The sequence below is a fragment of the Festucalex cinctus genome, chromosome 10, assembly GCF_051991245.1.
Source record: "Festucalex cinctus isolate MCC-2025b chromosome 10, RoL_Fcin_1.0, whole genome shotgun sequence".
In the NCBI taxonomy this organism is placed as follows: domain Eukaryota; kingdom Metazoa; phylum Chordata; class Actinopteri; order Syngnathiformes; family Syngnathidae; genus Festucalex; species Festucalex cinctus.
The window spans coordinates 17,694,737-17,706,801 of record NC_135420.1 but is presented as its reverse complement, the minus strand read 5'-3'; the positions used below and the strand labels follow the sequence as shown (position 1 = coordinate 17,706,801).

Genomic DNA, 12,065 nt, shown 5'->3' with positions numbered 1-12,065 from the left:
TCATTCCAGCCTCACATAGTCTAACATGTATAGCTTCCGTGCTAGAAAGCTGTATGGGTTAAAATAGTTAAAATAAGAATACTATAAATCCACCAACATCAGGAGGTTTTGGTGATGTGGCAAAATGTGAACCCAAGCACAGGGAAGCAGGGAGGTTAATCAGAAAGGGGCTAAAAATTAAAAATTAAAATAATAAAAGGGGAAACTTGTTTACAAAAACAGAGAAGTAAATCCAGACACTAGGAAGAATCAAAATACTAAATTAACAAAGCCCCCCCCCCCCCCCCCCCCCCCCCCAGACACAAGTTGCAGAAAGGATCTGCTGCTAGACACAAATGCAAACGAGAGAACAAATAGATGAGAACAAATGGCAACAAAATTTTCCTCCTCCTTATTTAAACAGTTGCCTGACCAGGACGGGCTAACATGACACTCACAGAAGGCAGATGAGTTAAGTGACTGACATGAAAGCTTTTAGGAGAGATCTGTGAGACGAGTGGCATTGCTGGTGAGAAAGGGGGAGAATTCCAAACATTTCACAGCAGCGCTTCGAAGTTTTTCAAGGCTGAGTGACGCTTTACACGAGATGCTGCGATTGTGCCTGCCTCATTATAGTAATCGCAGTTGCATAGAACAAATTGTACAGCTCTGGATGACTTTGTAACTATACAGGCGTGCAGCCACCCAAAGCTGAACTTCATTGATGCAATTAACTCATTCACTGCCAGCCATTTTAGGAACTTTCAAAAATTTCAATACCCACGTGATATTACGTTCAATAATTATATATAAACCGAATCTACCAAATGACAGAATAGACTCCCTTCTTTTTGTCTCATCCCATTCTATTACACGTGACAGCAGAAAAATCTAGGTTGCACAAAATACAGCCATTTCTCCCATGGACTCTGAAACTGTGTTTATTTCGTATAAAATGGGGCAATAATGTCATCTACCGGTGGTTGTGCATCCGTAAAGTTGTTTCCATGTTTGACATTTACAGTGGAGCATAATCAGATTATCCCCCATCTGTCCCCGCTCTAAGAAATATAATTGACAAGAATACTTGTCAAAGGCAGTGAATTTTAAATGGTAAATAAGACGGCTAAATGACTTGAAGAACAATGTTCACAATATTGAATATTGAAGAACAATATTGTGGATACATACATAGGTTGACAAGTACATCTCATTTGTAACATTACACATACTAAATTATCTTCAAGGTGAAAATTCTCTGTTTGTGAATTGAAAGCAGCTACTGCTGCCATGGTGTCTTCAGAAGACAGAACATTTCATTCAATCCTGACAGCCTTGAAAGAGATACCAAGATGGCACCATGTAATCGAATCTGGGCTGAGGATTTAGGTTCATTACATCACTCAGAACATTTTTTTCCCAACTCATCTCAAAACCAACAACACAGTAAACCCAGTAAAGATGTTAGTGTAGTCATGACAGGAAGGTGTCTTAAGTCAAACCAGGCGCTAAGAAGTAGAAAATGGGCGGATGGGAGCATCTAGGGTGGATGAAGATAAAACTGCCATGAAGGCTCTGGTGACTAAAGAGAGCAGTCAAGAATGTAGTAACTTGATGACATGGTGTTGGTTGCCAGATCTGGACGCAACAGGTGTTAGTTAACATTTCCAAGCTGCATGCCAAACATGTCCATCCATTCATCCATTTTCTTGACCGCTTATTCCTCACAAAGGTTGCGGGGGGTGCTGGAGCCTATCTCAGCTGGCTTTGGGCAGTAGGCGGGGTACACCCTGAATTGGTTGCCAGCCAATCAGTGCACACAGAGACAACCAACCACCCACACTCACAAGCACACCTAGCGACGATTCATCGCGCTCAATTAACCTGCCATGCATGTCTTTGGAATGTGGGAGGAGACCGGAGTACCCGGAGAAGACCCACGCAGGCACGGGGAGAACATGCAAACTCCACCCAGGAAGGCCGGAGCCTGGACTCAAACCCGAGTCCTCAGAACTGGGAGGCTGACGTGCTAACCACTCAGCCGCCGTGCCACCCGCCAAACATATCAAATATGTCAAATTGTCAATGTCATTAAGCATCTTAAGGGTGAATTCCACAAGTGTGTTTCGTTTTCGTGTAATGATAACACCATAGAATGAGAATAAATAAAGTTGTGTGAGTTGTGCTAAGAACACTGAAATGTTACACTGCACCGGATTCACCAGCATGCTCAAAAAATGTAAGTGGGATTTACGATTTGAGAGTTATTAAACTGAAAGTCATTTTAACGAGGACATCAACCCCCCCCAAAAAAATTCTTTTCAATATTAGGTTCTATATAACCCCATTAGTCTAAATACAATATTCTGATTAATATTGTGCTTATGGAAGCAAAATCCACCTGTTTTATCCATCCAGGGGGGCAGCCATTTTGCCCAATGCTGTCGCCTGAAAACGACATCACAGTTGCTCGCTCAGGTTAACAACCAATCACAGCTCAGTTACAGAAGGCAGGTGAGCTGTGATTGGTCGCTACCTAAGCCTTGAGCAACCCTGATGTCATTTTCAGTCGACAGCAAGTGGCAAAATGGCCGCTCGTTGAGATGGATAAAAGCAGGTGGATTTTGCTGCTTCTATAAATGCAATATTAACCAGACCCAGACTAGTGGGGAAACATACAACATATTATTGAAAAGAATGTTTGTTTATTTTTTTTTTTTTCTAATTTTAGATCCTAGAACATTCTAAAATATGACCTCCATAACATCTGTTTAGACAAGCCTACTCACTCTGACCATGACTGCATCGTCTTTTTCTTAATTTTTCATTTTACTTTATTTTAACATATGTTGTTCTTACCATTGTATTTGTATGTTTTTAACAGTTGTTATAAGGTGACCTTGAGTGTCTAGAAAGGCACCTATAAATAAAATGTATATAAAAAATAAAAAGGAATAATTACATAAAATGTAATAGAAAATATTTGGCTTAATCATGAAATGTTCTGTGGCATATTAAGAATCATATGCGGCTGAACATTTTCCCTGAGGAGTGTATGAATGGGACTATTTTGTGGGATAAATTTGTTATTGTTGGTTGAATGATTCCTGAATGATACCCATCACATCCCATGTACATTTAATAAAGATTTTATGGTCACAATTTTACCCTGGAACAGATTAATTACATTTCAAATCTAAAAAAATTAAAATAAAATCTAATTTGGAACAAATTAGTTCAGCAAGAGTCCAGTTGTTTTCGTCTAACAATTCCCCTGTATTCACTATATTAGCTTAGTGCATAAAGTTTGAGGATCTAAGTGGTTCCCTTGAGCAAAGCATAGAACCCCAACCTCCACAGAGTGCTTGTTCATGTGTCATCTGCACCAAGAGGGGCACATTTATTTCTGACCCCTGTGCGTGTAGCATGGACAATTAATTGAATTTCCCCAGGGACAAATAAAGGATGTCTTCTTCCTCAGTGAAGAACACGTGCTATAGAGCGTGTGGCTTGTCACGTGTGCCGGAAAAGCTGCTGTTGCAGTTAAACGGTGCTGCAATGCGTGCTCCTACCTGGGTCTGAGGCGGGCCTGCGCCTCCTCAAAGTCATTTTGGAGGAACAGATCCAGGGCGGCCATGCAGTCATCCAGAGCCAGCGACAGGTCCGAGCTTGAGCACCTAGACGAGCAAAAGTAAATACAGGAAGTGGTGATTTTCCAAGCTGTCCCTGCTATTGCTTAAGTAAATATCCATCCTTGTTTTCCCAACCAAGAGTTTAGACTGGTGGCCCGTGATCAAAAGGAAGACTTTTTCATGGGTCATTCATGAGCTGCCTTTTGTAATGTGCCTATCAATAATCATAACCACTATTTTTGAAAGCAAAGAAATTCCAGAATGATCATGTCAGTGCATGCTCATGAGCCTCACGTGAGGAGCATATGGCAGAGGCCACTTTATGCTCCCTTCCTCCATCCTGACGCCTACACTAGATTCGATCACAAGGCTCATGATTGCATTTTAATGGGATTTTTATTTCTTCATTTCCGCATGCAGCGTGAAAGCATCATCAACGTTAAGCATCACGGGCCACGGCACGCTGAAAGTGTGTTTATCTGTTGTCATTAACTTGATTTATTCTGATAACTTGTTGCTTTCTTGTGATCGTTGCACTTTGACTTCTATATATTCGGTTGTTTTTCATCCAGTTTATGCTTGCTTGTAATTAGGATGTTGTGCTCCGGAGCCACAAACCACAGCTTTGTGTGCTTTTTTTTCCCAGACAACCGTACCGATCACATGCGCTTGGAAAATTCTCCTGAATTAAAGAAAACTAGAAAACACTCAGTCAAACACTCAAGTGTTGACATATCGGACCACTGGAGAAGAATAGAAGAGCACAGCCAACACAAGCCACTAATCTGTGTAACAGCGATAACTAATATACAGCCTTCACTTTACATTCTTGCCTATTAAGAGACGCAGAGGAATTCTCCTTCACACATACACACAACCAGGAGAGCATACACTGGTGCAGGACTGCCTAATGACATGCGGGTGACTGCTGCGCTCACCATATGACCAGCAGCAAGTTGGACTGGCTGGGAAGGGAAAATACAATGAATGAGGGGTCTTTTCCACAGATGACAATTGTACAAGGGGTCTATGTATGATTTGATAGGTATGGTTATAGGAGTCATGTGCTCGCCTAAATGCATTTTAGACAAAAATGTTGAACAATGAGTGTAAACGAAGAACTACACTGAAAATAACCAATCAAATTATGCGAAAAGTCACAAAGTAAGAAGTAGAAAGACGTAATTTTACAGTGCTAGGAGAATACGCCATTAGGAGAATAAAGTTACATTTGTTGATGAAAAGTCATTGGGTAAATGTCAAATCACTAAAAAAAAAAAACCCTCAACAATAAATACAAGCAGGTTCATGAAACTGATTTGAGGCTTTTTGTCTAGAAAATGTACAAATACAAAATTATTAGTAATATCTGTACTTTTCACATTTCAATTCTCATGATTATATGACTTCACTTTTTGAAAATGTTATTTTCTTTTTAGTGTGGCCCAAACAATCGTTGTCACTCTTATCATCCAAATCCAACACACTTTCGAGGAAAGATTACTTGGGACCCAACAAGTTCACAAAAATCATTTTTCCGTAGTTTGTCACACAAGCTGTTGTCTGCCGCCTGTCAGATCGTCCATAATACATATTTGCTCTGAGGTAAGGAAACAAACGCTCAATTAAGCTGTTAAATAAGGAGTTTCCTATATGTCCTGTTAAAGCGGATGCACAAGATAATAACAGAGATTTGATTTATCTCTCAAAAATCAGTACTTCCTTTCATCCCACATACACGAGGCGGAAATCACTCTCCAGATAAACAAGTGGATTAATTATATTTGTGCTATAAATCTAATAGATGTATGTATGCATGACTTAACCACAGAATTGCCTGCAGTTTCAAAATCAAATAATGTCAGGAAATAATATTTGAATGCTTTTGTTGTCAGCTCATTATAGTGTTCGCAAAACAAAAACAGTACATGCAACTTTGACTGATTGAATAAACTTGAACTGGTCATCAGATTATTGGGATATTGCTTTCATTTTGTTTTCACAGCAACATAAAAAGAACACAGGCGAAACTGCCAGGTTGCTCATTTTTCACATTGTATAGTACAGCATATGCAAAGAGATTGATTTATCATGCGCAATCTGACGTGAGGTTGCTGAATTGGCGTCTGAAAAACAGGTTCAAACCAGTACATAATGGAAAGCGTTGCCAGTGTAGTGCAGGTAAAATGAGAGGCAACCTATTCTACTCGTGTAAACATTTTTTAAATGCTAAAATTATTGATATATTGTCTATTAAGCAATTCAATTTTGGAGCCACAACATTTCAGCTAACTAACAATTGGTCTCTGCCTCTCCCAGTATAGTTTTAAACTCAATGTTGTGTTACACAAGTTGGGCAGATGCACACTCAGAGCAAGGACCAGCAAACAAAGCATGGCTTATATGTGGTTTATGGCTTCCCAAAATTTATCGGAACGATCAATTTACTTTCTGCAACTCAATCATATCTTTCCTGTAAATTCTTTATTCTATTTCATTCTTTATTTTCCATCACAATTCTACACATTATACCCCATAATGAGAATGTGAAAAACGTTTGAGAGGTTCCTACAGTGGAGTCCACCTGTGGTAAATTTGATTGCATGGACATGATTTGGAAACTGCATTTGTCTACATTAGGTCCCACGGGTAATGTTACATGTCAGAACACAAACCAAGCATGAAGTCAAAGGAATTGTCTGGAGAGCTCCGAGACAGGAATGTCTCAAGGCACAAATCTGGGGAATTGTAAAGAAAGAAAAAAAAAATCTGCTGCTTTGAAGGTTTCAATAAGCACAGTGGCCTCCATCATCCATAAATAGAAGAAATTCTGAACTAGAAGGACTTTTGCTAGAGCTGCCCACCCGTCTAAACTAAGCAATTAGGAGAAAAGGTGACAAGAACCCGATGGTCACTCTGTCACAGCTGGAGAGAGGAACCTCTGCAGCAATCCACCATCAGGTCTGTATGGTAGAGTGGCGGGGCGGAAGCCAACATTTTTCAAAACAATATTTCAGTCCCAGCCATTTTCACTGAAGCAATCCCCTTCTGGGCTCCGGCTATTTTACTGAATTTTGACTGATTTTGCAAGGCCCACATAATATTGCGTTCTATTGCTATAAATACATGGAAACTACCAAAAGAAAGATTAGCGTTTCTTCTTTTATCAGAAAAAAGTATACTTCTATCTGTTTCAGTTTTGCAGTAATTGGCATTAGATTATAGCTAAGTTTCATCATTATTCACAAATTTGTTTTAAACTGTGGGGAAAACAGCTGTGTTGCAACATGGCCCTGGTTGATCTCTCTGCTGCCACCTATTGGCCGTTTGTGTAATATCTACCATTGCTTCAACCGTTCTCTGTAGTTCAGAGGTTTCAAAAATTTAAAAAACGTATAAATACGTCATTGGGACACTGGTAATTAAAATAGAACAAATTTATACGTTTTTGGGATGTCTGCATTCAGTTTCATCCCATAAAAATTTTTAAAAAAAAATTAAAAAAATGGACACAAGTGTTCATATAGTAGAGACAATATATTTTAATTTATATATAATTCATAATAAATGTCTAATTATAAATAAAAATAAATCTATAATATTTATATGGCATACACCTTGATTTCACGATTTAGCTCATTTTCAAATATTTGATTTTTAAAATGACGATTAATCGAATTAACTGGATTTATTGCCTAGACCTACGTCTAGGTCAGGGTAAAAATAATGTCTTTAAAGATGTCAAACCAACTCAACTGATGCTAAGTTGCTAACAGGAAGACAATTGAGAAATCTGGAAGAACACATCATACTCTTACTGCATCATCATGTTTGATATTGTGTCAATATTTCCCGATTATCAATGAAGCACGTAATTACATAAAAAACACTTAGGAAGCACAGCAACGATTCACATTCACACCTTCTGCGCAACGTCTCCACACTCACAGGGTTAACAGCATCCCGTTATCGACCCGGCCTGGCCGCTGTCACTGCTGTCGCTAGTAGGTGTTCCATGCTGCGACAAAAGGCGGCTTGGAAAAACCATCCCAACAAGTTTGTCCACATGCCTGAGCTCCGGCACACGCATTAGCCCCATAATAGTGGTAAAGGAAGAAAGCAAACTAACAGGCAGGCTATCCCGTCATGCCGCACAAGTGACGTCTCTTACCCGTTCGACAGTGGCCGTTCTCCTGACATTTTCATGTGTGTGAAACTAATGCGGATGAGCTCCGGTGAGTAAACGGATGATGTGGCTTTCTCCCAGAGAAGCAGCTGGCGAGTGAGAGAGCATGACAAGGAGGAGGGATGGGAGGAGGAGAAAGCACTCAGTGGCTCCAGCAAGCTTATAATAAGATCGGGATGACTATCACACATCACAGAAGGGGACACAAATGCTATCTGTGCTATCTTCAGTCAAACACACCCGCGCACACAACTCAATTTGTGCAAACATTCGTGAAATAATACACACACTATAGAGGGCCATATGTGAACTATAAAATCAACCCTCAAGCTTTATATGTTCTTTTAATCCAGTTAATGCTACACACTGCAGTCTTGCTCCGATTTGTTGAGGCCAAATTGGGGGATGGACGTCATTCGTAACAATTTGGTCGTCAAGAGTCATCAGTCATTTTGATACACATTTTGGTATTTACAGTATGTAACAGAGTAAGATTTTAAAATCCCAACAGCCAGTGCACAATTAGCGCTTTCATCTTCCTGCTCGTAAAAAAAATGACAACACATCCATCAAATCTGTCCTCATTAGGGTTGCAGGTGAGCTGGTATTATCCCAGCCAGACTGGTTGCCAGCCAATTGCAGAAAAACTGGTATTTACACTCCCATTCAAACCAAGAGAATGTGAGCCTTTTCACTTCTAACCTCAAAACTGGATAACCAGCGATTTGTTTGAATTTTGCAACCAAATTGCCTGTTCGCTAGCTTCAGTTAGCTTTGTTGTGGTAACATCAATTCATTTGCTTATGTTAATGTTACTGTTGTGTGAAGAACAAGCAGAGATTTTTGGCCAGGCAGCAAGTGTAATGCGCTGTTGTCAGATTGACATTGTCATGTGCCATTCACAAGCTAATGCTGCATTCAAGGAAAGCGGGAAGTCAGACTTTTCCGACTTAATACCAGGAAGTGTGCACATTACTGCTGTAACTAGAACAACAATTTATCGGAATCAGCCATCTTTGTTGTGTACAATCGGCTCAAATGCTTTGAGGTCGGAACTGGGATGATCCAAGTTGGATAAATCCGAATTCCCACCTTCAATGAATGCATGTCATTTTCAGTCGAAAGCAAGTAGCAAAATGGCCACCCTGAGATGGATAAATATGGGTGGTATACAAAGGAGGAGATACTGCAAAAGCGAAAGCAAAACCTACAACACTCCGCAGGTTTCACATCTTAGCAAAAAAAAAAAAAGAAAAAGAAAGAAAGAACGAAAGAAAGAAAGAAAGAAAGAAAGAAAGAAAGAAAGAAAGAAAGAAAACCAAACAATTATTTACATGACTGATACAACATGGAGGAGCTTCAGCAAAACCGATGACCTTCTGTTGACCTTAATGTGTCACAAGACACTTTAATTCGCAGTCACATTGTTGTGAAACTCTCGCCATGGCGATACAGTAAAGTCAGTCCACTGTTTGGTCTTACCCATTGGAAGGATTTGTTTGTTCTGGGCCGTCTTTGTTGTCGTGTAACTGCAACCTAAAAGAATGAACAACAAGCAGAGGAAGAAGATCATCTCGAGGGATGAAATCCATCTGAGCAGCCAACAATTGTTGCAGCAATACGATCGTGGGACATGTTTAGCAGGTGGAATCTTACATTTCTGCTGAAATAAATGCTCATAAGCTATGGGAAACAGTTGATGAATAAAGTTACAGTACTCGGGAACAACTGGATACAGGAGCGTAGCCAGAAAATTTTCATTCAGGTGGCCAGGGTGATTTTATTATAAATAAATAAAATAAATATAAATATAATAAATACAAATAAAATTAAATATATAATAATACTAATACAATAATAATAATAATAATAATAATATGAAGAAAAACACAAATACCAAACTTTTCCCTTATGTATGGGGGTAGCCAGAGTGACAAGGGGTGCCTGGCCACCATATAATATAGCTCCGCCCCTGACATGCTAATTAGGTATGAGCCCCTGTGGCAATAAGACAATTCCAGTGTGATTAATGCATTTGTTAAGCGACAAAAAAATAAAAATAAAAATATGCCAAAAACTAGTCTAGAATGTATTGTTAGCGACGATGCTAACAGTAGTATAGCATAAAGTGACCTGGCTGGTCCACTAATATTAGAAACCAATATCATCACCCAGTTGCCCTGGCTGCTCCACCGGTAAGTCAGTGATACACCGTTGCTATGGAAATGACAGATATGCACACTGCTAGTGTACTATCATATTTTTTTAAGATGGTGTTTTAGCTTTTTCACCTTTAAAAACATATAGTCCATTGCAATAGCACATTTGGTCTGACATTATTACTAGTGCAATATGAAGTGACCATGACAGATTTGTACATTCCAGTGTGCCATCATAAACATTTTAAATCCAACAATTTTAGGTAAAAAATATCACACATTGTTGCTTTACGTACACAAATGAAAGGGGATATTTCTTCATTAAAATGTGTTGGGTGCATTAATGTTGCTGAAGTGGCTTCATACCATTAAATTCACTCACCTGAAGTTACTGATGATAGGATCCAATGTTGGAGTGTTTATGACTGATAGCCTATTGGAAGAAAGAAAAAAAAAAGAACGATATTGATGTTATTAAAGTGTTTTGTGTCTAGCTAAAATCAATGTCAGCCCGTGAAGTCATTGAATAGAAGGTACCTGCTCGGGGAGTCCGGGCCATCAGGGACGTGTTGTGCCTCCATGACATTCCTGTGAAGAGGTTAAAGTTCAACTTTATCTGTTGGATCTTGTGACTGCGAGAAGAAGATGACAGCAGAACTGATGTGACGATGCATGCGCCAGACTGACAGATGAAAGCTATTTCAAGTATTGAAACAAATCAATGTGTTTGTCACATCAATGCCATGAGAGTCAACAGGAAGCAGCTGGGTCATTGCGGTTTTTATTGACTGTCTATTTTAAGAATGGATTGGAACACTTACATTCAGGTCATTCAAATACAAACTGTTAATTTTCCACACTTCCTCGAGTGCCACCTTTCAGGGTGTTAAAGTGTTACTTTACTGTTAGCACAGAGTAGGGATAAAATGGCTGACTGATAAACCATGATAAAATTTGAAACGGTTAATACTGTTTCAAATTGTAACTATTGATAATAATACTGTAGTCCAAAGACTTCATATACAGTGGATATAACAGTCCTGCAAATGCCAGGATTTTGTGATATAAAAAATGAGATCCAGATAAATCATAACTAAACTTTTTTTCCATCATCGATCTTTTTAGGACTGTGATAACATGTTAGCACTAGTATGAACAGCTCCTTAACTGGGTATGTTCAGAATTCACCAATCACATTCAGTCCAACTAGGGGTCAGCACACGTTTGCCTGCCACCATTTAAAGTGCCTCTGATTAACCCCACATAAAACTGCAGCTCTAGTTGGCTTTTCCTGGCATATTCCTATTTGCAGTTACAACATTGTAGTCATTAATGTCATTAACAGTTCAAAAGTCTTTTTTTATTTTTATATATATATATTTTTTTCATTTTACTTAAGTACAGTACAGGAGTTAAATTAGTACCTTTAATTTTAGCAGTACACTACTAGTGTCTGTACTTTTAATGTGCGTACTTTTGCCACCTCTAGGAGGATCTCATTAGATTGGTGTTGACTGCTGAGTAGTTGTGAGATGAATCGAATGCACTCGTGTGAGACAGGTTTACTTCCTGAAGATACACTTAGCCACTAAAAGCATATATCACCGTGGGCGTTTTAGAACAAAAAAAAGAAATAAAAATACTTATTGTGATGCTATGTGTCAACTAATATATAACAGTATATAGCTAACAAGCCTGCTTGACCACATCAGGCGGTGCAATGTCGTCCAACAGGCTGTCGACACCAGCAAGACACGGGACGAGTTCACAGAGTTCTTATTAAACATATCACCCTATCATAGCATGTTCAGATATATATTTTTAAATTCTTTAAAAGCACGTTTAAAAAAAAAAAAAACCGTGGCAACCATTTCAAGCGAGACATTTGGCGACATTACCCCCCACCTCCACGGAACTCACTTGCTGCTGTCGTTTCGCTTGACACTCCGTCGCCACTTGAGAAAACTCATTCCACGGCGGGCAGGGGCAGCTTCTTCACGGGGGGCGACACTTGGGAAGCTCCACGGACGTGAGGAAGAGAGGGACGAAAGAGCAGCGGCCGGGAGTGAGCGAGGGAGGGAGGTACAGCTGCCTGGCTCCCTGCCTACT

The 12,065-nt window shown here is 39.5% G+C and overlaps 1 protein-coding gene across 4 annotated transcripts in view; it reads right to left on the bottom strand.

Moving 5' to 3' along the window:
* Positions 1 to 12,065, bottom strand: part of ttc39a (tetratricopeptide repeat domain 39A) — a 24,904-nt gene extending 12,839 nt beyond the window's left edge. For 2 of the 4 annotated variants that reach the window (XR_013285210.1, XM_077533204.1), the window contains exons 1-5: positions 11,877 to 12,065; positions 10,494 to 10,544; positions 10,339 to 10,389; positions 9,280 to 9,333; positions 3,552 to 3,656 (exon numbers count right to left, since the gene is read on the bottom strand). Coding sequence is in view for 3 of the 4 variants with exons in the window: in XM_077533204.1 (XP_077389330.1) it covers positions 3,552 to 3,656; positions 9,280 to 9,333; positions 10,339 to 10,389; positions 10,494 to 10,544; positions 11,877 to 11,926 (311 nt within the window). In the remaining variant the exon portion in view is untranslated. Of the gene's footprint in view, positions 1 to 3,551; positions 3,657 to 7,782; positions 7,946 to 9,279; positions 9,334 to 10,338; positions 10,390 to 10,493; positions 10,589 to 11,876 lie in introns of those variants that run through there. The other 2 variants (XM_077533207.1, XM_077533206.1) reach the window with 2 other exon arrangements.